At 41.1% G+C, this 25,612-nt stretch overlaps 1 protein-coding gene across 2 annotated transcripts in view; it reads right to left on the bottom strand.

The window, feature by feature from the left end:
* Window positions 1–24,482, bottom strand: part of FETUB (fetuin B) — a 31,073-nt gene extending 6,591 nt beyond the window's left edge. Inside the window, exons 1-6 of one of the 2 annotated variants that reach the window (XM_025451351.3) lie at window positions 18,679–18,888; window positions 6,740–6,962; window positions 6,290–6,400; window positions 4,886–4,973; window positions 2,571–2,740; window positions 1,752–1,853 (exon numbers count right to left, since the gene is read on the bottom strand). In XM_025451351.3, coding sequence (XP_025307136.1) covers window positions 1,752–1,853; window positions 2,571–2,740; window positions 4,886–4,973; window positions 6,290–6,400; window positions 6,740–6,961 — 693 coding nt within the window. In that variant the 5' untranslated portion in view covers window position 6,962; window positions 18,679–18,888. Of the gene's footprint in view, window positions 1–1,751; window positions 1,854–2,570; window positions 2,741–4,885; window positions 4,974–6,289; window positions 6,401–6,739; window positions 6,963–18,678; window positions 18,889–24,411 lie in introns of those variants that run through there. The other variant, XM_049105779.1, reaches the window with a different exon arrangement.
* Between the last annotated feature and the right edge of the window lie 1,130 nt (window positions 24,483–25,612).

Genomic DNA, 25,612 nt, shown 5'->3' with positions numbered 1-25,612 from the left:
CAGGCAATGATTTCTTAAAGATGACTCCAAAAGAACGTTCAATGACAATAAAAATAAATAAATAGGACTTCATGGAAATTAAAAACTTTTGCACTTCAAAGAATATCATCAAGAAAACCAGGACACCTGGGTGTCTCAGTGGTTGAGTGTCTGCCTTTGGCTCAGGCATGATCCCGGGGCCCTGGGATCAAGTCCCACATTGGGCTCCCCGCAGGGAGCCTGCTTCTCCCTCTGCCTATGTCTCTGCCTCTCTCTGTGTCTCTTGTGAATAAATAAATGAAATCTTTAAAAAAATGAATAGACAACCCAGAGAATGAGTGAAAATATTTGAAATCATGTATGTGATAAAGGGATTGTATCTAGAATATGTAAAAAACTATTACAATTCATCAATAAGAAAATAAAGAATCCAATTTTAAATTGGAGAGATGTCCAAAGAACATATATATAATAATGGCCAATAAGTACATTAAAAGATGCTTAATATCATTAGCCATGAGGAAAATGCAAGTAACAACCAAAATGAGATATCACTTCATACTCAATAAGATAGCTACAATTAAAAAGACAGGTAATGATTAGTATGAGCAAATATATGGAGAAATTGTATCCCTCATACATTGCAGATGGGATTGTGAAACTGGTGCAGTCACCTTGGAAAACAGTTCAGCAGTTAGTCAAAAGGTGAAACATAAAGTGTGACCCAGCAATCCCACTTCAAACTACATACTCAGGAGAAACAAAACATAGTATGCGTGAAAACTGGTATACAAAGGCTCATAGCATCATTACTTATAATAGCTCAAATGGGGAAGCAACCCAAATATCCAGACTAATGAATGAATAAACAGTACATGGTGCATCCATGCAATGAAATGTTATTTGGTCATAAAAAGGGATGAAGTGCTGATACATGCTACAACACAGATAAACCTTGAAAACATTATGTTAAGTGAAAAAAAGCAGACACCAAAGGTCATACGCAACATGATACCATTATACAAAATGTTCAGAAAAAGACTAAGTCATAGAGATAACAAGTAGCCAAGCAATCTCCAGGGGCTGGGGTGAGGAAACAGTTGCTAATGGGTATGGGGTTTCTTTATGGGATGATGAAAATATTTTAATATTAGATAGTAGTGATAGTGGCACAACTCTGTGAATATACCTTAAAGGGTGAATTTTATGATGTGTAAATTATATCGTAATAAAGTTGTTAGTATAAGTAAATAAGGAGGAAAAAGCCTTTTGACTCATTTTACCCAATTGTGCTATAACACATTGTGTCAATCAACATTTCTCACCAGGTATGTTTCAGATGGTTTCAAGGTGCCCTGCCTATCTTGGCCACATTCTTTGAAAGAAACCCTATTTGACTTCTTTTCCTTCTTACGGAGTGGTCCAAGGAAAGGAGCACCATGCTGTATTCCAAATATAACTGGATTTATTTAGATAGAAGCAGGACTATCACAAACCACTGAGAAAATCTGTCTGTGTTTTATAGTGCCCTATGATCAATTTTTTTTGTGTATGTGAAGGCATCATATTGCTGATGAAAATTGCAATTACAATAAAATAAAATCCTTTATTATTGCATCTGAGCCAACACAATCTCTACTTAGTTGTTCCTTGAGGGGAAGAAAAGCATCTCATGCATTATAACACCTCATGTAATAATTTATGATCATAAGTATGTATAGATGACTCGTGAACCCAAATCTTAAATTATGAAGACATTCAGGAATACTTACCTCAGAGTCAGGGGGCTGAAGTGCACAGCTGCTGACCTGGGATTTGGTACATGGTGACTCTTTGATTAAGTATTCCACGAAGTACGCAGGGCCATACACCCACTGGTATGAGAGGGAAGTTGAGAAATAAAAATTAAATCTTACCATGTGGAGAAATGATTCAGGTTTGACAGCATTTTATTTTCGAGAACCAAATGTCCTCAGAGTCATTGTCAACACAGGTCTCCTGCTGTCCCTGTACTCCCCCAAGATCAAAGCATATATTGTGATTCTGTTATTTAAAAATATAATCATCATACTTTTCTTCCCCTCTTAAGGATTTGAAAGAGCTCTAAAAACCTTCCCTTGGGTGAGCTGCTTTTTTCTCCTGCAGATTTGTTTTTAGCTTAGTCTTTCTCTATATAAATAGATTCAACATAATCCAAATAAAAGTGAGCCTCCATTTTCCCTAATCTGTAAACCTCTCTAATCTACTCCACACCTTAAGATGAAGCAGAAATTGGCTTGCTAAATGATCCATGGTCAATCAAATATGAGACTGTAGCAGCAAATAGTGAACCTAAGTAGAATAACCAAGGAGACTATGAGTCTAGTTCCCTTCTCACCTTAAGGCCAATGAAGTAAAATGGAGTCCCACAACTCTGATGGAAATCCCATGGCATAACTCAGAAACTGAAACATGATTGAATGTACATGAGGTCTACCCGAGTAGGGAACAAAGAAAAGGCTTTTCAGCTGGAATCAAAACTCCTCTCAGCTTAGGAATTGACAGTAACAGTTATGAGACACATTGTTGGTGTAACGACACTTCAGCCTCACCTGACTAGAAGCCCTGGTGACTTGGACGAGAGAATACTGCTTTGAGGTGCTCTCACTGTTGTATTTTGCGAGAGATTCCAGGGCAGCTTCTAGAACCCTGGGATCTGACAAGTCAGTGGCTCTGGGGCTGGGGCAATCAGGGCACCTATTGTGAATCCTTCTTCGAGAAACTGTTGACACCAAAGAGAGAAGTTTAAAAATAAAACTCCTTAATGATTTTTAATCCCATAAATCATATGACCACAGCAGAGGCAGAAATTTTTAAAAAATCATTTCAGCAAGGATGGAGTGAAAAAGGCATTATCTGGAAAGAAAACTGTCAGCAGCAAGCTTTCTGCAGTGAGTGTGTACTATTTTCATAATCCAAAAAAGCAAGATTTTTGTTATACCTCACACAAAGTTATTTACCAGAGGAATTTTGCTCAAAAATACATAATATGTGTGTTTATATTGATATAAAAAACTTTTTCCCAGTTAGCTCAATACTTTTCACCATCATTGCCTCTGTCAGGCAGACTGAATGTCTTAAAATGTTGGGATTTCATTAGTGTCGTGTCTTATTCACCTTTTAGCCCCCAACACCTAATATAATGTCTAATGCATTATAAGTGCTTAGCAAATGCTTGTTGAGTGAACAGATGTGTGAATGACGGATGTGTGAATGACCTATGGAAGGTCATTGCACACCATATAAGTGAGCCAGAAAACAAATATTGGTCAAATCACTGTGTTACTGGATAGAATAATTATGCCAAATATATAGCGAGAATTTCTGATTGGGAGGAGCTGGGGGTGGCAAAACTTGTGTGAACGTCAGGCCAGGGAGCATTTCCAGAGGTTCTTTTTATTTTTATTTTTATTATTATTTTTTTTTTGAATGTTTTTTTTAATTTTTATTTATTTATGATAGTCACACAGAGAGAGAGAGAGAGAGGCAGAGACACAGGCAGAGGGAGAAGCAGGCTCCATGCACTGGGAGCCTGATGTGGGATTCGATCCCGCGTCTCCAGGATCGCGCCCTGGGCCAAAGGCAGGCGCCAAACCGCTGCGCCACCCAGGGATCCCCAGAGGTTCTTTTTATAGAGCAAATGCATTGTTTTGATCAACTGCATGTCTATTTGCACAAATTTGGGCATATCATGAGGCAGTTTCCATAGGTTGTCACTCCTGCACCGTTGCCCCCAAGGGTCACTTCCTGGCCTTCTATAACTCTGGTACCACTAACAACAATCCCAGTCTGTCTTGTTGGTTGTTCTCTGATTTTTTAAGTAAGACTCATCTTCACAACCAGGAAGCTTAAACTGTGGCTAATAAAATACTTGCTCTGTTGCTTTATCTCCCAAAGCATTGTTATCTCCTGAAGCTTATTAGATATGCAGACTTTTAGGCCAAACCCCACACCTCTAGATTCAGAATCTGCACTTGAACAAGTTCCACTAGGGGAGTCACATGCACATAATAGTTTGACAAGTAGCCATATCCTGTTTCCCCATGCCTTGGATGCTTGCTTTCCAAAGAAGGATCCAGAACAAATACATGTGCATATTTGAAGTGTCATTAGTTTCAGTGCATTCTTAGTTCACTTATTCAACAATACTATGGCCTCCTTACACTTAATAGGAACGGAAGGAGGGCTTTTGACAGGGAGGAAGGAATATATGTTCTACATGATATAAGATAGGAGACCCAAATCAAGGCAGCATATTGTCTCTGTTGTTCCATGAGTGGTTAGGCTTAAGCTTTATAGGGATGAGCACGGGAGAGCACCTTTCCTTTCTGGAATAGAGAACATGGTAGAAACAGCAGCATTGGGGGGGTCCTCAAGGAATGTAAGTTCTAAGGGCAGAGGGTGTCAGGTGAGGGCATTCTCAGTGGAGAAGGAGGCACACAAGTAGATGTGGAGATTGGAAAGTGCAATGTGTGTCTGGAAAATAGTGAAATATCCATCCAGTTGTAGGAAGTGGAGTGTTAGTATAGTCAGGAAAATAATGTTAGAGAGAGCTAGAAAGGGAGCCTAGGGACCAGAGATTAAGCAATTTCTATCAGACTGAAAATTTAGGATTTAATGCAACCCTCTATCATAAATGATTTAAGAAGTGATTTAAGAAGATTCCTTGTGGGGAAAAGGAATGGTGCAAGTTAAACTTCACAGGAGAGGCAAATACTAGATATAAGAACATGGCCTTGGTATGAATAGGATGGGAGAACACTGCATACTCTAGGCATAGCCCTATTTAATGCTCTTTTTCCATCTTTTATTTTTTATTTTTTTTCCATCTTTTATTAAAAGAAACAAAATCAGAGTGCCTTCTTACCTGGGCGAAGAGTACAATTATAAGCAGGTAGATAGAGAACTCTTCCTGGCTTATTAACATAAAATAGTGCTTTGCATTGACCATAAACCTGGAAGAAACACACATTTTATGAAAGGATGGAACCAACTCTGGCTTTTAAAAATACCCCCGAAGTTAGACTAGACATTTTATTTTTAAATAATGAAAAGCTAAGGCCAATTTTGGCAGTTTGGGGTGTGAGAAATTGCAAGCAAATTAAACAGTTCAACTTTCTTCTGAGACCCAGCTAGTCTACATTTCTCAGCCTCCTTCCAGATCAGATGTGACTGTGTATAATTGAATTGCAACCACAGGAATGTGAGAAGTGATTGGAACCATTTCCATGTGGCCCATGAAGTTCTCCCACATGTCACCTGTCTACCATGCTTTTTCTCTTTCCATAGCCTGATGCAGATGAGCACGGTAGTCATAGACACCATGGCTTGAAGGGGACAGAGTCTAAAACCACAGCATGGAAGGAATTGGGTCTCTAAGTCACTCCTGGAAGAAACCCCCCTCTTGATTGGAATTTCTCTTTTGAACTTTAAATAAACTTCTACCACGTTGGAATTAGTAAACACTTTTTAGGGTATGTATTATCGCAGCTAGTATCACCTTAACAAATATAATTCACAACAGGGTAAGAACATTCTTTGCTCTTCAAAACTAGATAGGTGCAATTTGACAAATTCAGTTAAATGATTAGAAAAGATATCTTAATCAAATACTTTACTTCTAAACATAGTCCTGCACTCAAAATATAAAGTTGCATATCAATTAATGGAAATAACCTCAGGATAATTGAGATGCAAAAGAAAGCTAGGTTATTTTCAAGCTTCTTTATTTTTTTTTTCATTTTTTTTTTCAAGCTTCTTTAATAGTTGCCTTTAAAATGTTGAATGCTGAGGCCCCTTAGGTTCTACGATTCCAGGAAATCCTTCCATGGCACCTCTGGGAGCTCCCATACTGTAAGCCTACCTTCTCCCCAACCTCGCATCTCATATCAGTGTTCACTGAAACAAAATAAGGCAAAATAAAACCAATAAAGCAGCTCTCCCTCCATTGCTTCTACAGTCTTCCTTAGATACACAACAAGAGCATTACATCTCAAATCTTTTTTTCTCATAATTCAAACACTAGCTCAGAGCCTACAAGAGGGTCTTAAAGGTAGGAAATAATTTGGGAGCAACTTTTCACTTCTGGGGTTATGACTCCCAGTGGGACTCTCAGAAACTCCTTGGATTAAACTCTGACCTACAGCATTGGAATAACCACCTGGGCCGAGATTATAATGAAGGACATTAAAGAAATGACACATATTGAGCAATCCTCACCCAACCCAGAACACACCTAGCTTTTCTGGAGCACCTAGACATAAGCACTTACCGATTCATGTAGGTGCCTCACCCCACAGTCCTTCCACGGCTTCCTGCTGAGTACATGGCAATCAGTCTCTAACACATCCAGTGTGAGATAGAACAGAGATCCCATAGCAACCTGTGGAAGGGGGTTGAGAAATGCATCGCATCCCACATGAAGCAGAAACCCTTAAAGACTGGCCAAAAAGTCTCTCTTTTATGACAAAGCCAAACTCTGTGATGTTTGTGAAGATTTCTGATAACCTGTGGGATACTAGACAAGTGTCAGAGTAGGAGAACTATTAGCACAAAAAACAGTAAAAACACATAGAACACACTGGCAGAGAATAGAGGAACGTTCTTAGCAGGGTTTCCGATTTGGAAAGCACCTGCCAACATGTGTCTTTGGGTTCCCATCCCCTGGTTGGCCTCCTCAACTTCAGCAAGCACCTGTCCTGGATAGGGGACCATTACTTGCCTGTCTGTGTTCACGGACATCGCTCACTCGGTTGAGGCTCAGTACATAGCCATCCTTTCGGTCTCTGTTAATGTCCTGCAGGGCAAAGCCTGCGACTTCCAGAATACCCGAGTTATTGCAGTCACGGGAGAGGACAGGTAAGGGGAGGACTGGCATGGGTACAGATGTAGCCCAGCAGCATGCCGCCAGCGTGCAGAGCACGAGGGATAGGAGCAGATCCATTCTGTGAGGAACAAGGCCCAGGATGGGTCAGGATGTAGAGCTACAAGGATGGGGCTGCTTAAAGCATTCTCTCTGTAAAGCCAGTTTGAGCAGTTTTGCAATCACAATCTAAACAGTAACCAGGATTTGAAATACAATGTCCCATTTTAGCTCCTTGAATTCTAAGTGTGGATTTCCCAAGGTCAGTACTTTGGATGGGATTTGCAAATGTTTCTAACCTTGGACCCCTGAGCGATCTTATATTCATGTGTCATGCAAACAAATTTGTTTCCTAACCTTTTCCTAAGAAACCATAATAAACACTGGGTCAAGGTTCCTAGCAGGTCATGACTGGATTCTGGTTCATGTCCAGGGCTCCACTTGAATCAGAATATGTGGGCTGTCACTTTCTCCCTTCTCCCCTGGCACCCGACCTCCAGTCGATGTCCTGGTCCACACAAATAGTTATTCCAGGCATGGAACCCCGGGTTCAGTCCCAATGGTGCTCAGTGAGTTCAGATTTCCTGCCTGACCTCCCGTGTTTACCATTCTTGTTAGATCAGGAAAATGGCTCTATCCCCACCCATATTACCTACATAAAGCACCAGTGTCATGCCTAACACACTTTGGGATGTGGCTAGAAAGTGTTTATTTAGCCTTATTTAAGTTTCTTAAAACTAAGACATCATTTAAATAAAGAAAAAAAGAAAAAAAAAAGAAGTGAATGGTACATCAATAGTTCTTGCATCATACTTCAAGTCTATCTCTCTTTCTGTGGATCTATATGGAAGCAAACTCATTAAACACTATGGTTAAGAAAGCTAATCATGCAGAATAGGAGAGAAAAAGGGTTTCTCAGACAAAAAAAAAAAAAGAAAAAACAAAACTGAAGGAGTTCGTGACCACTAAACCAGCCCTGAAAGAAATATTTTTTTTAAGATTTTATTTTATTTTATTTTTTTTTTTTTTTTTTTTTTTTTATTTATTTATGATAGTCACAGAGAGAGAGAGAGAGAGGCAGAGACACAGGCAGAGGGAGAAGCAGGCTCCATGCACTGGGAGCCTGACATGGGATTCGATCCCGGGTCTCCAGGATCGCGCCCTGGGCCAAAGGCAGGCGCTAAACCACTGCGGATTTTATTTTATTTTTTAAAGATTTTATTTATTCATGAGAGACACAGGCAGAGGGAGAAGCAGGCTCCATGCAGGGAGCCTGATGCGGGACTCGATCCCAGGACTCCAGGATCACACCCTGGGCCGAAAGCAGGCGCTAAACCACTGAGCCACCCAGGGATCCCCTGGAAGAAATATTAAAGGGGACCCTTTGAGTGGAAAGGAGAGCTTAAAAATGACAGTATAAAAGTAGGAAACACAAAAGCAGTAAAATGAGTATTTCTGTAAAAAAAATCAAAGAACTCACACTACAAAAAGGATATAAAATATAATAATGTATGTCTAAAATTGAGGGGGAGAAAAGAATGGGTTTAAACTTGAACAACCATCAACTTAATATATACTACTATTTGCAGAAGAGATTATATACAAACGTAATGGTAACCACATATTAAAAACTACCAATAAACACGCAAAAATAGAGAGAATGAAATCCAAATACATCACTAAATAAAATCAGCAAGATGTGAGAGAAAGACAAGAAGGGATCAGTAAAAATCTTCAGAAACAACCACAAAACAAGGAATAAAATGGCAATAAATACATATCTATCAATAATAGTTTTAATGTAAATGTGTTAAATGCTCTAATCAAAAGAAATTGGATGACAGAATGGATTAAAAAAACAAGACCCATCTATATGATGCCTAACAGACTCATTTTAGAACTAAAGACATGCAGGATGAAAGTGAGGGGATGGAGAAACATTTATCATGCAAATAGATGTCTGTCAAAGCTGGGGTAGCAATACTGACATTAGATAAAATGGACCTTATTTCTTATTTTAAAAATTTTTATTTAAATTCAGTTAACATGTAATATATTATTGATTTCAGAGGTAGAGCTCAGTGATTCATCAGTCTTATATAATACCCAGTGCTCATTACATCAGGTGCCCTCCATAATGTCCATCACCCAGTTACCCCATCTGCCCCCAACCCCTCCCCTCCAACGACCCTCAGTTTGTTTCCTATGATTAAGAGTCTCTTATGGTTTGTCTCCCTCTCTGATTTTGTTTTGTTTTATTTTTTCCTCTATTTCCCTATGATCCTCTGTTTTGTTTCTTAAATTCCACATATGAGTGAGATCATATGATAATTGTCTTTCTCTGACTTATTTCACTTAGCATAATATCCTCTGGTTCCATCTACTTTGTTGCAAATGGCAAGATTTCATTTTTTTGATAGCTGAATAGTAGTTCGTTGTATATATATATATGTTACATCTTCCTTATCCATTCATCTGTTGATGGACATCTGGGCTCTTTCCATAGCTTGGCTATTGTGGACATTGCTGGTATCATATTGTCTTGATGATTACAGCTTTGTAATAGAGCTTGAAGTCTGGAATTATGATGTCACCAGTTTTGGTTTCCTTTTTCAATGATCCTTTAGCTATTTGGGGGTCTTTTCTGGTTCCATACAAACTTTAGGATTATTTGTTCCAACTCTGAAATAAGTTGATGGTATTTTGATAGGGATTGCATTGAATGTATAGATTGCTCTAGGTAGCATAGACGTTTTAACAATGTTTGTTCTTCCAATCCATGAGCATGGAATATTTTTCCATTTCTTTGTGTTTCCTCAATTTCTTTCATGAGTGTTCTTTAGCTTTCTGACTACAGATCCTTTACGTCTTTGGTTAGGCTTATTCCTAGGTATCTTATGGTTTTGGGTGGAATTATAAATGGGATCGAGTCCCTAATTTCTCTTTCTTCTGTCTCATTGTTAGTGTATAGAACTGCAACTGATGTCTGTGTATGGATTTTATATCCTGCCACTTTGCTGAATTCCTGTATGAGGTCTAGCAATTGTGGGGTTGAGTCTTTTGGGTTTTCCATATAGAGGATCATGTCATCTGCAAAGAGTGAGAGTTTGACTTCTTTGCCGACTGAATGCCTTTTGTTTCTTTTTGTTTTCTGATTGCTGAGGCTAGGACTTCTGGTACTAAGTTGAAAGCAGTGGTGATAGTGGACATCCCTGTGTTCCTGACCTGAGGGGAAAAGCTCTCAGTTTTTCCCCATTGAGAATGATATTTGCTATGGGATTTTTCTAGAATGCTTCTATGATATCAGGATATGGTCCCTCTATCCTATACTGCGAAGAGTTTTAATCAAGAAAGTGTTAAATGCCTTTTCTGCATCTATTGAGAGGATCATATGGTTCTTGTCCTTTCTTTTATTAATGTAGTGTATCATGTTGATTGATTTGTAGATGTTGAACTACCCTTACAGCCCAGGAATAAATCCCACGTGGTCATGGTGAATAATGTTTTAGTGTACTGTTTGATCCTATTGGCTAGTCGTTAGGTGAGAATTTTGGCATCCATGTTCATCAGGGATATTGGTCCGTAATTCTCCTTTTTGGTGGTGTCTTTGTCTGGTTTTGGGATCAAGGTAATACTGGCCTCTTGGAGGGGTTTGGAAGTTTTCCTTCCATTCTATTTTTTGAAACAGCTTCAGAAGAATAAGTATTAATTCTTTACATGTTCGATAGAATTCCCCTGTGAAGCTATCAGGCCTCAGACTCTTGTTTGTTGGGAGATTTTTAATTACTGCTTCAGTTTCCTTGCTGATTATGGGTCTGTTCAGATTTTCTATTTCTTCCTGCTTCAGTATTGGTAGTTTATACATCTTTAGGGATATTTTCCAGATTGCCTAATTTGTTGGCATATAGTTGCTCATAATACGTTTTTATAATTGTATTTCTTTGGTGTTGGTTGTGATCTCTCCTCTTTCATTCATGATTTTATTTATTTGGGTCCTTTCTCTTTTCTTTTTGGTAAGTCCGGCTAGGGCTTTATCACTCTTAATTCTTTCAAAGAACCAGCTCTTAGTTTTGTTGATCTGTTCTTTTTTAAAAAAGTTTTATTTATTCATGAGAGACACAGAGACAAAGGCAGAGACACAGGCAGAGAGAGAAGCAGGTTCCCTGTGGGGAATCTGATGTGGGACTCAATCCCAGATGCCGGGATCAAGCCCTGAGCTGAAGGTAGATGCTCAACCACTGAGCCACCCAGGCATCACTTGCTGATCTGTTCTACTGTTCTTTTGGTTTCTATTTCACTGGTTTCTGGATTGGAAGAGAAAAATATTGTTAAAATTTCCATACCACTCACACCAATCTACACATTTAATGCAATCTCTGTTAAAATACCAACAACATTTTTCACAGAGCTAGAACAATCCTGAAATTTGTATGGAACCACAAAAGACTGAACAGTCAAAGCAATCTTGAAAAAGAAAAGTGAGGCTGGAGGCATCACAATTCTGGACTTCAAGTTCTATTACAAAGCTAAAACTGTAGCAATCAAAACAGTAGGATACTGGCACAAAAATAGACACAGATCAATGGAGCAGAATAGAAAACCTAGAAACAAACCCACAATTATATGGTCAATTAATCTTCAAAAAATCAGGAAAGAATATTTAATGAGAAAAGGACAACCTCTTCAACAAATGGTGTTGGGAAAACTGGACAACAATGTGCAAAAGAATGAAACTAGACAACTTTATTACACTACATGCAAACATAAATTCAAAATGGATGGAAGACCTAAATGTGACACCTGAAACCATAAAAATCCTAGAGGAGAGCAGAGGCAGTAACTTCTTTGACACCGGCCATAGCAACTTCTTTCTACATTTGTCTCCTGAGGCAAGGGAAACAAAAGCATAACTAAGCTATTGAACCTTCATCAAAATACAAAGCTTCTGCAGGGCAAAGGAAATAATCAACAAAACTAAAAGGCAACCTACAGTGTGGGGGGAGATATTTGCAATGACATAACAGTATCATTGGATAATGAAGGCTAAGTATCCAAAATAAAGAGCTTAAAAAACTCAACACCCAAAAAATAATCCAATTAAAAAGCAGGCAGAAGACACGAACAGACATTTCTCCAAAGAAGACATATGGAGGGCTAGCAGACTCATGAAAAGATGCTCAATATCACTTATCACCAGGGAAATGCAAATCAAAACTACAATGACACATCATCTCACATCTGTCAGAATGGCTAAAATCAATAACACAAGAAACAACAGGTGTTGGCGAGGCTGTGGAGCAAAAGGAACCCTCTTGCACTGTTGCTGGGAATGCAAACTTGTGCAGCTACTGTGGAAAGCAGTGTGGAGCTTCCTCAAAAAGTTAATAGTAGGGACGCCTGGGTGGCTCAGCGGTTGAGCATCTGCCTTTGGCCCATGGTGTGATCCTGGAGTTCCGGGATCAAGTCCCACAACAGGCTCCTGCGGGGAGTCTGCTTCTCCCTCTGCCTATGTCTCCTGCTTTCACTCTCTGTCTCTCATGAATAAATAAATAAAATATTAAAAAAAAAGTTAATAGTAGAAGTACCTTGTGACCCAGCAATCACACTACTGGAATACAAGAACACTAATTCAAAGAAATACATGCTCCACTGTGTTTATAGCAGCATTATTTACAGCCAGACAAGATATGGAAGCAGCCTAAGTGTCCATGGACTACTGAATGGAAAAATATTATATATGTGTGTGTGTGTATATATATATATATATATAAAAGGAGGGGATCCCTGGGTGGCTCAGCAGTTTGGCGCCTGCCTTTGGCCCAGGGCACGATCCTGGAGTCCTGGGATCGAGTCCTGCGTCGGGCTCCCTGCATGGAGCTTGCGTCTCCCTCTGCCTGTGTCTCTGCCTCTCTATCATAAATAAATAAATAAATCTTAAAAAAAGGAAAAATATTATATGTATATATGCACACACAGTGGAATATTATTCAGCCATAAAAAAGAATGAAATCTTGCCATTTGCAACATGGATGGAGGTATATAATATAATGCTAAGTGAAATAAGTCAGTCAGAGAAAGACAAATACCATATGATTTCATTCACATGTGGAACTTAAGAAACAAAACAAACAAGCAATGGGGGAAAAAATAAGAGACAGAGATCAACCAAGAAACAGACTCTTAATTACAGAGAACAAACTGGTGGTTCCCAGAGGGGATGTGGATCAGGGGATGGGTGAAATGGGACAAGGATTAAGGAGTGCACTTGTCCGGATGAGCACTAGGTGATGTACGGAATTATTGAATCACTATACTGTACACCTAAAACTAATATAACACTGTATGTCAACTAACTGGAATTAAAATAAAAACCAAATAAATGAAAAAAATAAACTTATGTGTACAAGCATAAAACAATAAAAAAGAGAAAGCTAGTGATTGATAGATGGGCTAGAAAGCCAGTAATACTCTGTTTCTTATTTTGTTTCTTGCAGCTTCTGCTTGGGGTTCAGGAAGTTCAGGAAGGTTCTACTGATTGAAACTGTACAAAACACAAATATCATTTTAAACTTTCCATTAGAAAAACCTACCATGCACATCAGAGGTAGTTTGCTCTAGGAGAAAATAGGAAAGACTGGAAGGAAGCTTCTAGATTAGGATTTCACAAGAAGCTATTCCGTAGTTCGCTAGTCCCTGTGAAATGTGTCCCCACCCCTGACCCTTGTCCTCAGTGTTCTGTGCTCAGACATCTTTAGGAACCGCTACATCCACAGCAGCTCAATCTTGTAGGGTCTCAACACACATTGAACTGTGAAAACCTCTCCAAAGTAGAAACGTATTTATACCACAATTTCCTATACTTACATGACTAGAAGAGAGGTATTTGTAGTCTTTAGTATTAAGTCACAAAAAAATACTTTTGGAATTGCTGTACGAGTGGTAAGAATAGCTATCTCTGAGGTTTTCTGATAAGAAACTGGTGAGAGGTGTGAAGATTTCGAGTGGAAGGGGAGATATATCAAATGGATTGATAGAATGTCCCTCTGACCTGAACCAAAATTCAGGATATGGTCAGTCATGGCTGATAACAGCAAACTAAATGTGAGCAAGGCATTTAACATGATCTAGGTTTAATTTCACACAAATCTTAAATATGATTTGTGTTGCTGGTTAAGATTATTGTAAAAATTAGCTATTGTGATAAAAATCTAAATGTTTATTTAAAAGTTGAGTAGAAACTAGTTTTTTTTTTCTTATTTGATAACCATGCTTTTAGCTAAATCATGGCACTGTAGGTCACCTGGTGGTAGTGTACAGCCTCATTGAAAAGTGCCCCTAACGGAAATTGAGTGAATCTAACCAGCATGTTTCTCAGGTGAGACAACTGAGGATTAGGAAGGTGGAGTGCCGAAAGAAAAATCATAAACGAATTGGTGGTAGAACCAGTAAGAAACCTTCTAGTTTAGAATCCTTTTCATCATACCAAATATAGCAATAGTCTAATGTAACTCTTTTGATTATCAACTAAATAAATTTTTTTTTTAAACTTTTATTTATTTATGATAGGCACACAGTGAGAGAGAGAGAGAGGCAGAGACACAGGCAGAGGGAGAAGCAGGCTCCATGCACCGGGAGCCCGACGTGGGATTCGATCCCGGGTCTCCAGGACCGCGCCCTGGGCCAAAGGCAGGCGCCAAACCGCTGCGCCACCCAGGGATCCCCTAAATAAATTTTTTAATTGGAGTTCAATTTGCCAACATATTGCATAACAATAACACCCAGTGCTCATCCCATCAAGTGCCCCCCTCAGTGCCCATCACCCAGTCACCCCAAACCCCTGCCCACCTCCCTTTCCACTACCCTTTGTTCGTTTCCCAGAGTTATGGGAAACTCTCACTGTTTTGTCACTCTCACTGATATTTTCACTCATTTTCTCTCCTTTCCCCTTTTATCCCTTTCACTATTTTTTATATTCCCCAAGCGAATGAGACCAGATAAAGTTTGTCCTTCTCCAATTGCATAATACCCTCCAGTTCCATCCACGTTGAAGCAAATGGTGGGCATTTGTCGTTTCTAATGGCTGAGGAATATTCCACTGTATACATAGACCACAGCTTCTTTATCCATTCATCTGTCGATGGACACCGAGGCTCCTTCCACAGTTTGGCTATTGTGGACATTGCTGCTAGAAACATCGGGGTGCAGGTGTCCCGGCGTTTCACTGCATCTGTATCTTTGGGGTAAATCCCCAGCAGTGCAATTGCTGGGTCGTAGGGCAGGTCTATTTTTAACTCTTTGAGGAGCCTCCACACAGTTTTCCAGAGTGGCTGCACCAGTTCACATTCCCACCAACAGTGCAAGAGGGTTCCCTTTTCTCCACATCCTCTCCAACATTTGTGGTTTCCTGCCTTGTTAATTTTCCCCATTCTCACTGGTGTGAGGTGGTATCTCATTGTGGTGTTGATTTATATTTCCCTGATGGCAAGTGACGCGGAGCATTTTCTCATGTGCATGTTGGCCATGTCTATGTCATCCTCTGTGAGATTTCTGTTCATGTCTTTTGCCCATTTCATGATTGGATTGTTTGTTTCTTTGCTGTTGAGTTTAATAAGTTCTTGAAAAGCCAATTAACCACTATTAGCCTCAGTAGCCAAATCTATGAAATGGGCTAGACCCAGACTTGGCACACAGTGGTAGCTATTGCTGTCACTATAATCATGATAATTACTTGAAATTCCACAAACCCTTATTGAGCACCTCTATAATGCCAGGGACTGTGGTAGGCTTTCTGGAATCAAGGGTTAATCAGACTAATTAGATTAATAAAATACAGCCCCTAGCTGATTTCTGCAAGCAAGTAAAGTTTCTGAGGCTTGATTTACAAACCCAAATCTAAGGATCCCAGCTCCTTAGAGATGGGCATTGGGCATTGTTTTCAAATAGGAGCAACACTAGGAAAATGGGCACGGAAGCCAGAAAATGGGCATGGAAACTAGATACTCAAGTTCTGGGGTCCAACAAAGGTTTATGGTCAGCGAGTGAATATTCACAGGGCTTGAGCAATGTGTGGAAAGAGGTTGGGAAGGACTGAGGACGTAGGACAGGAGGAGGCAGTGTGTGGCCTGAGGAAGTGCAGCCCTGTGCACAGCTGAAGGCCGTTACTGCACCCGGAATGAAAGGCAGGGCTCTGCAAACCAGATTAAAATCTAATGACATACTGCCAGAGAGTAAAGCAGACTCTGACCCAGATGTCCTGGTTCGGACCTCAGCTGTGTGACCAAGACGGAGGGCACAGCTTCCTGAAGCCCGGTCTCCTCATCTGTGACATTGGGTTTGGGGCCACACAATTTCCTAGAGCCCTTCCAGCTGCGTGAAGGCCTCTCTGCCTTTCTCTTTACCCGACATCGTTCCATTTCCACGGCATCTGGGTTTCAACCCTGTATCAAACAACCTGGGCCTGGCCTCCTTCTAGGTTGTGGAGTAGAGGAGGCCTGGGAGAGGCTGCAGGGAGGAGGCCAGTTTCTAGAAGCAGACAGACCTGGAAGTAGACAGATTCTGCTTCTGCTGTTTGCACGGCTGAGGGCCTGAGAGGCCGTGGGTGTGCCCCAGCATTTCCCTGCTTTCTCCATGAAACAGCAGCGCACGCACACGCACACACACACGTACACCAGCTTGGGGGAAGAGAGGAATGAATGTATTTCATCTCCTCAGGAGCCACACCCCAGGTACACTTCTGTTTGGTCCCCATCACATGTGGGGACGATGTGTGTGTCACGTAGAAGTTTGGCTTCAGCATCAGAGTGAAGAGCGAGGCTGTGGAAACATTCAACCTGGGTTGGCATCTTGGCCTTGGCTTAGGGTAATCACCTAACCCGGTGCTTCCTCGAAGACACAACGCCACTCACATGCCTCCATTTTCTAGTAGCCACATTTAAAAAGTAAAAAGGAACAGATGCAATTTATCGTAATATTTTGGTCAGCCCAATGTACTCAAAACACTATCATTTCAATCTGTGATTCATCTAGAAGCTGGGAATGGGCACGTTTCCACTCTGTTTCACATTGCAGCAGACTTCGGTTAAGGTGCTCAACGGTCAGATGTGGCCGCTTGACTAGGCCGTTTGGGCTTCTCCCTGGCAAAGGAAGGTGGCAGGAGCACCCACCTCCTGAGGCCGTGGTCAGGACCGGATGCAGGGGCAGTGCTCGCAGGGTGCTTGGCACAGCCCTGGTGCATCGGAAGCACAGAGACAGTGTCTGCTGTTAGTGCTGTGCTGTTCCTTGTGGTTCTCACCTTGTCACAAATACTGCAGATCTCGTGCCACTCTGCTGGTCACCTTTTCCAGGTCCACTTGAATGCAGTCACCACCAAGTAGGTGGAGTTAGAAGAAACAGGTGAGCCAGGTTAGGAGAAACAAGGCTGGTTTTCCCTGAGCCAGAGGGGCTGGTCCCAGGCCTTCCCGTCTGCCCACCGCAACACAGGTGTGATTGGTGATTGTTCTAGATAGAGTAGGAACTGGTCAGACAGGTGAGGCACTGTTGCTGCAAAGCTGGGAGAGGCGCAGTGCATGGGATTAGGTCTCTGGGGAGTTAGAGATGCAGGTACCAAATTTTGACCTGCGAGGGTAGGGTGCATACAGAGAGGAATTAGGTGGCACTTGCAGCTCCAAATGCCAGGCTGGCACAACCCTGGTTGAAGAGAGCCTCTGTGGCTGCTTGGTCTCTTCTCTCTCTTCTCTTTCCTTCCTTGTATATTTTCTTCCTTCCACAAATACTGAATGAGCATTTATTTCATATGCTGCCAACGCCCAGCATTATAAATAATAAACAACTCTAAGGAGTTCCTAGTATGTGTCCAGCCCTGTGCTAAAGGCTGCGTGTTCCTTTTCTCATTTAAAGTCCACAACCAACCCAGGGCTGTAGGTGCTACTATTATCTTCATTGTCCAGACAAGGGAAACTGAGGAACAGAGAGGTGAAGTATGTTGCCTGAAGTCTTACAGCTGGGGTTTGCATCTAGCCTATATGGTGTCAGAAAGGAAGGCCCTCTTCAGTGGGTACTAGGAAAGCCACCAGAGGAGAAACTAGCTCTGCTGGGGAAGTCAAGAAAGGCTCCTCGGAGGAGGTGACATTATGCCTGGAGCTTGAAGGATGAGTAGAAGTATTCCTGATAGACAAGCCCAAGGAAGTGGGAGCAGGAATCAGTAAACATTTAAAAATGTGAATTACATAGTTTGTCTTCCATGTCCTTCAAGCTGTCTTCTCTATAAACTGAATGGTGTTTGTCCTACCCACTGGGTTCGGGTTACCTTTGACAGTCTATCTCCTAAAGTACCCTACATCTGGAGCCCTTTTCTCTCCCTTACTTTTATCAATCATATTTAGGCAATGTTTGAGAAAATTCAGAAGGTTTAGGGCATATTTTTCAGTGTCAAAAATTCTTAGGGCAAAACTCCCTGACAGTATCACGAGTGGGATTTCTTCTAAGAACCCCTATGGTGTCGTAGCCAAGAGAACAGACTCTGGGCTCGAACAAGCCTGGGTCGGAATTCCAGCTCTACCATTCATCAGTTGTGTGACCAAAGATGGGTCCTCACCCTCTCTGAATCTTAGCTTCCTCATTGATAAACTGAGGCTGCAATTAATCCACGGTTGGATGTGAGGGTCAGGTGGGTTCCCACACACAAATAAAGGGCCTGGCACACAGCTTTCCCTCAATACCTCACCAAAGAGATTCTAAAGGGTAAGAAGGCACCCTAAGGAAAAGGGATTAGAATCTCCAAACCCACATCTCCTACTCACCGTTGTGAATGAGGTTGGAGGGAGAAGTGCTGGTCTATGGAGAGATGTCAAGCCTGTGTCAGCTGTGCAGGTCATACATTCAGGCTTTCCTAAGGACACAGAATCACTGAGCCCTGGGGGGCTGACTCACGGTGACCCTATACACAAGCAAATGATGTATAACCTGGAATCCTGCTGGTTAATTTACACTGGAGCGGGATGCCAGCATCTCCCCAGCAGGCTGGACAAATACTGACAAGTTCTTCCCCTCTGAGCACCCTTTTATATCCTGCAAACAGACTGTATTGTCACTTTAGAATGCCAGGCAACAATGCACTTGGCTGAGCTGCAGCCTTCACTAGCTGGTTTCCACTGGTTTCCAAATTAGAGCTGGTGGCAGAAGGCTAATCTTTCATTAGGTGCAGTTTCTTTCTGAGGATCCGCCCAGCACCTTGCTCAGACCCGGGACTTCCCAAGTTACCTCACTCACACCTGTACAAGCCAACTTGGAGGGTGCTGCTCTGCAAATAGCTCCATTGGCCCAGAAGCGCTGGTGCTTGTGGCCATCACTCCCAGGGGATGGCTCTATTGCAGTATTCCACGCTCACCCAGGCTGCCCACACACTGACCAAAGAAGGGAAGGGTAAGTACACTACTGAGTGCCTACTGCATGCCAGCACTGCCAAGTGGAAGGTCTTACACTCAGGCCTCAGACTTTGTTGGAAGGTGTTTTCACCCCTATCTGATGACTATGTCATCCCAAAGCATGTGCCCTTTCCAATACCCCATGTGTGCTAACTTCTGGCAGATTCACAGAACTTGACTGCAGGACACATTCTCATGGAGGGCTGGCATCTCTGGCACATTTTCTTTTAGTGGAAGCCCAGCTATGATTCAGTTACTCCTCTTCTGGATTTGGCTTCATTGTTGGAGGTTAAGGAGATACTGATGAAGAAATAAAAGGAGATGGCCTTGAGGGTGGGCCAGATGGGTGATGGTGGTCAAAGGGTACAAACTTGCAGCTGTAAGATGAGTAAAGTCTGAGGATCTAATGTACAGCATGGTGACTACAGCCAACAATACTGAATTGTATACTTCCAAATAAAGAGGGTAGATCTAGAATGTTCTCACCAACACAATGCCTGCCTCCCCAAAAAGGAAATAAATGGTAAGTATGTGAGGTGATGAGTGTGTTAACTAACCTTATTGTGGTAATTATTTCTAAATATATATGAGTATCAAGTCATCACACTGTACACCTTAAACTTACATAATGTTACATGTCATTATATTTCCATAAAGCTGGAAAGAAAAGAGATATGGGACAGCCAAGGCTGAATGGAGCAAGGAGGAGGCATGTTCAAAGGGGAATCTCTCACTAAATCCTATTGAAAGGAGACATTATATATATATATATATATATATATATATATATATATATATATATATAAAAGAAAGGAGACATAATTGGTAATAATTAAAAGAGAATTTTAAATATAAATAAGAGGCAAATAAATTACTCAAAATTGCCAGTACTATTTTCTAAATCATCCTTCTTATAGAATTTTGACTTTTGGAATCATGTTAATGTTATAATTATTCAGAACAATAAAATTAATTCAATAAAGCTGGGGAAAGAAAATGAAAATTGATTACAGAAACAAATGAGCCTGTATTTCTAAATGAATATCAGACACAGTGAAAGGGGGAAAAGTGGGCTAATCCAAGTAATTTTTGAATACAATTTTTTGATTGTATAGCCTCAGCCTAAAGAAAAAAGAAACACAAACAAATGTTGAACTCTACCTACTAGGTTTGTTTTTTTGTAGTGGAATGGATGCAGCAGTCCTGAAACTATTTTTGCGTTGCAATATTGAACAAATGATACTGTTGTATTGTCCTTTGGGAACCAGGGTTCTCACCAAGGAGGAGAATGGGAACAGGGAAAGACAAGGAAAATTCTGACTTTGGATTGGTGTTTGAGGGAGCAGTATGAATTCGTAATTTTACATAGATGGCAGGAATGAGAGTGGGGCCACGTGAAATGACTATTCTTTCCAACTTCGTCCACTGTGGAGGCTTAGAGGCCAGAGAGCTCTTAGCTCATCTAGCACCCAGGTCTCACTTTCTAGGTAGTATTCCCTCCTACAAGCAACCAGAGCTCCTGGAAGAAATGGTTGATCCCAAGGATAGGGAAGTACAACATGACCTTGTGTCACTCAAAGAATGATGAGCGGCTGCCAAAAAAAGCCATTTGGAAATCTGGCACAACCTGGGCATTACAACAAATAATGAGAGTAGTGAATTACCATCTGTTGAATAAAATAGAGATCCCATACTAGTACTAACTAAAGAAGGAAAAAGGCAAAACTTTTCACACAATAAAATGCCAATGACTAAGAATATAGATGAAACAATAGAAAACCAACCTTGTAACCATTGTTGTAATAATGAACTGAGGCAAGAATCATCAATGTATATTAACTAGTGAGTGAAAATTTTATATGGAATAGGTTATCTGTATACTCTTAAAGTATCTCTCTACAGACTACTTAATAATTAATTGTAACTAATTAACATAAGCCACTTATTAATTATAAGGGGGAAATTATATAGCAGAGAAACCTGGAAGACATCACCTTAACTAAGGGATTAGAATTGACATCCCCAATAATGGGACAAACAGATACCAAGTGTTTCCATGATGTGATACACTGAGGACACAATGTCTCTTCTGTGGTATTCCTGGGGGAAGGCGGAAAACATGAACTAAATCTATCATGAGCAAAGATTAGACAAACCCAAATTAGAAGGGCATTCTATAGAACAACTAATTTAACACTCTTCCAAAATGGAGATTTGTGAAAGACAAAGAAAGCCTCAAGAACTGTTCTAAAGGACATTAAAAAGAACTTATAACTGGAGTGCCTGTCTGGCTCAGTTGGTGGAGCATGAAACTCTTGATCTTAGGGTCATGAGTTCAAGCCCCATGTTAGGCATAGAGGTTACTTAATAAAAAAATTTTAAAATAGTAATAAAAAGAATTTATAATGAAATGCAATGTGTGATTCCAATGTGACTCTGGACTGGATCATGGAATAAGGAGGAAAGATTGCTTTATAGAACTCCATTGAGACAGCAAATTTTTCATATGAAATGTAAATTATATCATACCACATGAGTTAAGTTTTCTGAATTTGAGAACTACAATGTGCTTATGTGAGAAACTGTGTTTGTTCTTATGAAACAGACATGAGGTTTTAAGATTGTGTGTGTGTGTGTGTGTGTGTGTGTGTGTGTAGGCAGGGAGGGAGAGAGAGAAATCAGAAAATATCAAAGTAACAAAATATCAATAGTTGGTGAATCTGGACAAAGGGCATATGGTTCTTTGTAACTCTTCTGCAGTTTTGAAGATAACCAAAATAAAAAATTGGGAATACTATAAAGATTAAAATGTGCTAGTTACGTAAATACCAAGTATTGATTAAGAAGCAGGAAATTAAAAAAAAAAGAAGCAGGAAATTATTAATGTAATTATTTACCATAAATCCCCAAATGCTATGGACTGAAGGTGTATGTCCTTCAAAATCCATATCCTGTGACCATAATCCTTGATGTGTTGATATTTGGAGATAGGAACTGTGGAGGTGATTGGGTTTGGATGACATTGGGTAGAGCCCTCAAGATGGGATTGGTGCCCTTCTAAAGGATTAAGAGACTAGAGCTCTCTCACTCTCTCAGTTATGGGAGGATGCAACATAGAGGTGACTGTCTACAAGCCACGGAGAGTCCTCATCAAGAATCCAACTATGCATTAAGGAGGACAGCGATGTGATTAGCACTGGGTGTTATATGCAACTGATGAATTATTGAACACTACATATGAAACCAATGATGGAATATGTTGGCTAATTGAATTTAAATTAAAAAAAAGAATCCAACCATATTGGCACACTGATCTTGGACCTGTAGCATGTAGGACTGTAAGAAATGAATTCCCACTGTTTAAGACAGTGAGTCTATGATATTTGTTCTAGCAACCCTAGTTGACTAAGCACTAAATAGCAGGAAACCCAAGTGGTCTCCCAAAGGGAAGATATAGTCTTATCCCTTGAGACAAAATTTCCAACAGCATTACACATGGCTTCCCAAAGTGCCCAATTCCCACTCCCACCAGCACTGCATGTGTTCATGCATCCACGTTTCTACAAAGAGACTCACTGAACAGAGGATCCCACACCGTCCCTGGAGCCCTGGATCAGGAAGCCCTGAGCCTCCTTCCTTACCACTACATCTGATCTTCTCTGCCTAATGCTCTTTAGATACTGATACCATCAAGGAGGAAACGTTTCAACAGTTTGCACCCAGGACTGAGTCACTGATCTCATTAGTTTGTGCATTCATTCAGCACTCGGGGCCTGGGAAGGGCCTCGGCAAGCAGCCGATGGGGAACAAGAGAGAAGGGCCAGAAATGGCTGCAGAGTTGAGATCTGGAGAGAACATAGGGAAGGAGTACCATGGAAGAGATGTACCAGAGCGGGAATAAATAGCTCGGTGGGAAAGACAGGAAAGCAATGAGGAGCTGAATTTTGGAATAAGTATTGGGTTAAATATTGCAGCAGGATATCCAGGTGATGTTTACCAGACAGCAGCTGCTCGGTGTTTGCAGACCGAGTGGGAGGGCTGAAAGATAACCCCTTGGAGTTAATAGTAGAAGCCACAAGGATCGATAAGGCTACCAGGGCAGAGTTTAGGGAAAGAGTCAAGGACAAAATTTTTGTACTACCCTTGTCTGGATTTTCCAGACTGGATGTCAGAGTTCTATACATTTCCGTAATTTTCTAAGGAAAAAGACTCATTCTTTTGTAAGATGGACGTGTCCTTTACAATATGCCTTTCCATCATATCTATATCTATCATCATCATCATTATTATTATTATTATTATTATTATTATCTATCTATCAATCATCTATCATCTATCTCCCAGGACCAGTAAGCCCAAGAGACCCAGGGCTTTGTCATATTATAACTAGTATGTTTTATGGCAGTGCACAGGGAATAACATTAAAGCAATGAAGCTGCCTTTGGTTTTATTCAGTCCATGTCATTACAAATGACTTTCTCTAGACACCTCCCACACTAATCACCTTGAGGAAACTATCCACATGGGGAGTCAGGCCTGTGGGAAGTGTTCAGGGAACTGGGGATTTTCCGGTGTGGTTTGAAGGGCCTTAGAAGATGGTCATTCATGCTTCACTCCTCAAACTCCTCCTGCAGACCTCTAAGTACCACTACTAAGTTGCAGGGGTGGTTGAGATGTGAATAAGACAGAGGCCTGACTCTCTTAAACAGAAGAGGTATTTGTAGGGAGAAAAGATGGTACCTTGTTATATGTGTGTGTGAGTGTGTGTGTGTGTGACCAATCTGGTCACATTTTCATCAACTGATCAATAATACATAACCTTGTTTTATGTTTCTATTCAAAGATATATTTAATCTACACCATTAGTTCTTTAACACTTACTCACCGACACTGTAACTCACGTCCGAATGGCACGTCTCTAAACACACACATTTTCAGCCTTCTTGTTCTTAGAAACACTACACAGCACTTTGGCACAGTGCTTGGCAGGGGGGCATTTCAAGCAGCAAAATCAACAACAAGCACAAAACTGTGAAAAATGTGGCACTAAACAGACGGTGAAAAGTACACTTGCTTATAGCATGAGAGTTGAACCAAGGAGCAGGTCACCTGGTTTGACTTCAGCTGGGAACTCAGGCTGCCTCAGGGGACTCAACACGTTGGCCATGTGCACACGTCTAGGAATGACTGCAAAAATAATAAGGATATGGATTTGGGGGTTACAAAGGAGTATGAGCAAGTAGGTGAACTCACAAATACAAAATCCTCAGCTAATGAAGACTCCCTTTCTCACTCTCACTCTCTCTGTCTCTGTCTCTCTCTCTCACACACACACACACACACACACACACACACACACACACTGACACAATGTTATGGGAGCACAGAGGAGAGAAGGCAGTAAACCCTGTCTGCACTGCTTTGGAGGCAGGAGGAGGGTTATGTCCTCCAGGATGGAACACGTCAGTTATGCCTGTTGCTGGTAATTAGCCTGTACTTGCTGAACTGAGCAGTTCCTGTTGGTGCTGGAAGAGTAAGGGGGTGGAGGGAGAGAGTGGAGAAGTGTGAAGAGGGATGAGAATACAAGGGTGGGCTAGCAGAGGAGGGAAGACTGAAAACTCCGACCCTGGATCTGGAGACAGTGGGTGAACTTTCTGCATTTCCTGCCCCTTTCCCACCGCCCCAGTATCTTCCAGTTAGGAAGTGAACAGAGGGGGCACCTGGGTGGCTCAGTGGTTGAGTGTCTGCCTTTGGCTCAAGTTGTGATCCCAGGGTCCTGGGATGGAGTCACATATGGGGCTCCCCCCAGGGACCCTGCTTCTCCCTCTGCCTGTGTCTCTGCCTCTCTCTGTGTGTCTCTCATGAATAAATAAATAAAATCTTGTTTTTTAAAAAAGGAAGTGAACAGACAAAAGTTCTGAAATCATTTTCTTTTCTCTGAGTTATGAGCGTTACCTTGCCACGGTTTAGTGTTCAAAAACTTTGTTAAATTTCCTTCACCTTCAAAATGCAGTCATAAAGTCTTGGGAGATTCTGAGCTGTGCCATTGGTGGTACTGGATGTGAGTTCCTGGGATCCAGGTCCTCAAAGCATTCAGAGAAAATGAGGCTGTTAGATATTCCTGGGTGGAGACAATAGTCTGCAGCACTCAGAGTTTATTTCTGGGAAATAAATAAATAAATGATAAATCAGCTTTGAGGAGTGTCTCTTTGAAGATTTGGTCTTGCATGCCCTGAGCCAGGCCAAAGGATGTGTTGCTGGGCTCGGCAGAGACTTCATGGGACCATTAGAGGAAAAAGATGTGTCGGCC

This window comes from Canis lupus, chromosome 34 (genome assembly GCF_003254725.2).
Source record: "Canis lupus dingo isolate Sandy chromosome 34, ASM325472v2, whole genome shotgun sequence".
Classification (NCBI taxonomy): Eukaryota; Metazoa; Chordata; class Mammalia; order Carnivora; family Canidae; genus Canis; species Canis lupus.
Note: the sequence above shows the minus strand (reverse complement) of the source record. Positions and strands in the feature narration are given on the sequence as shown.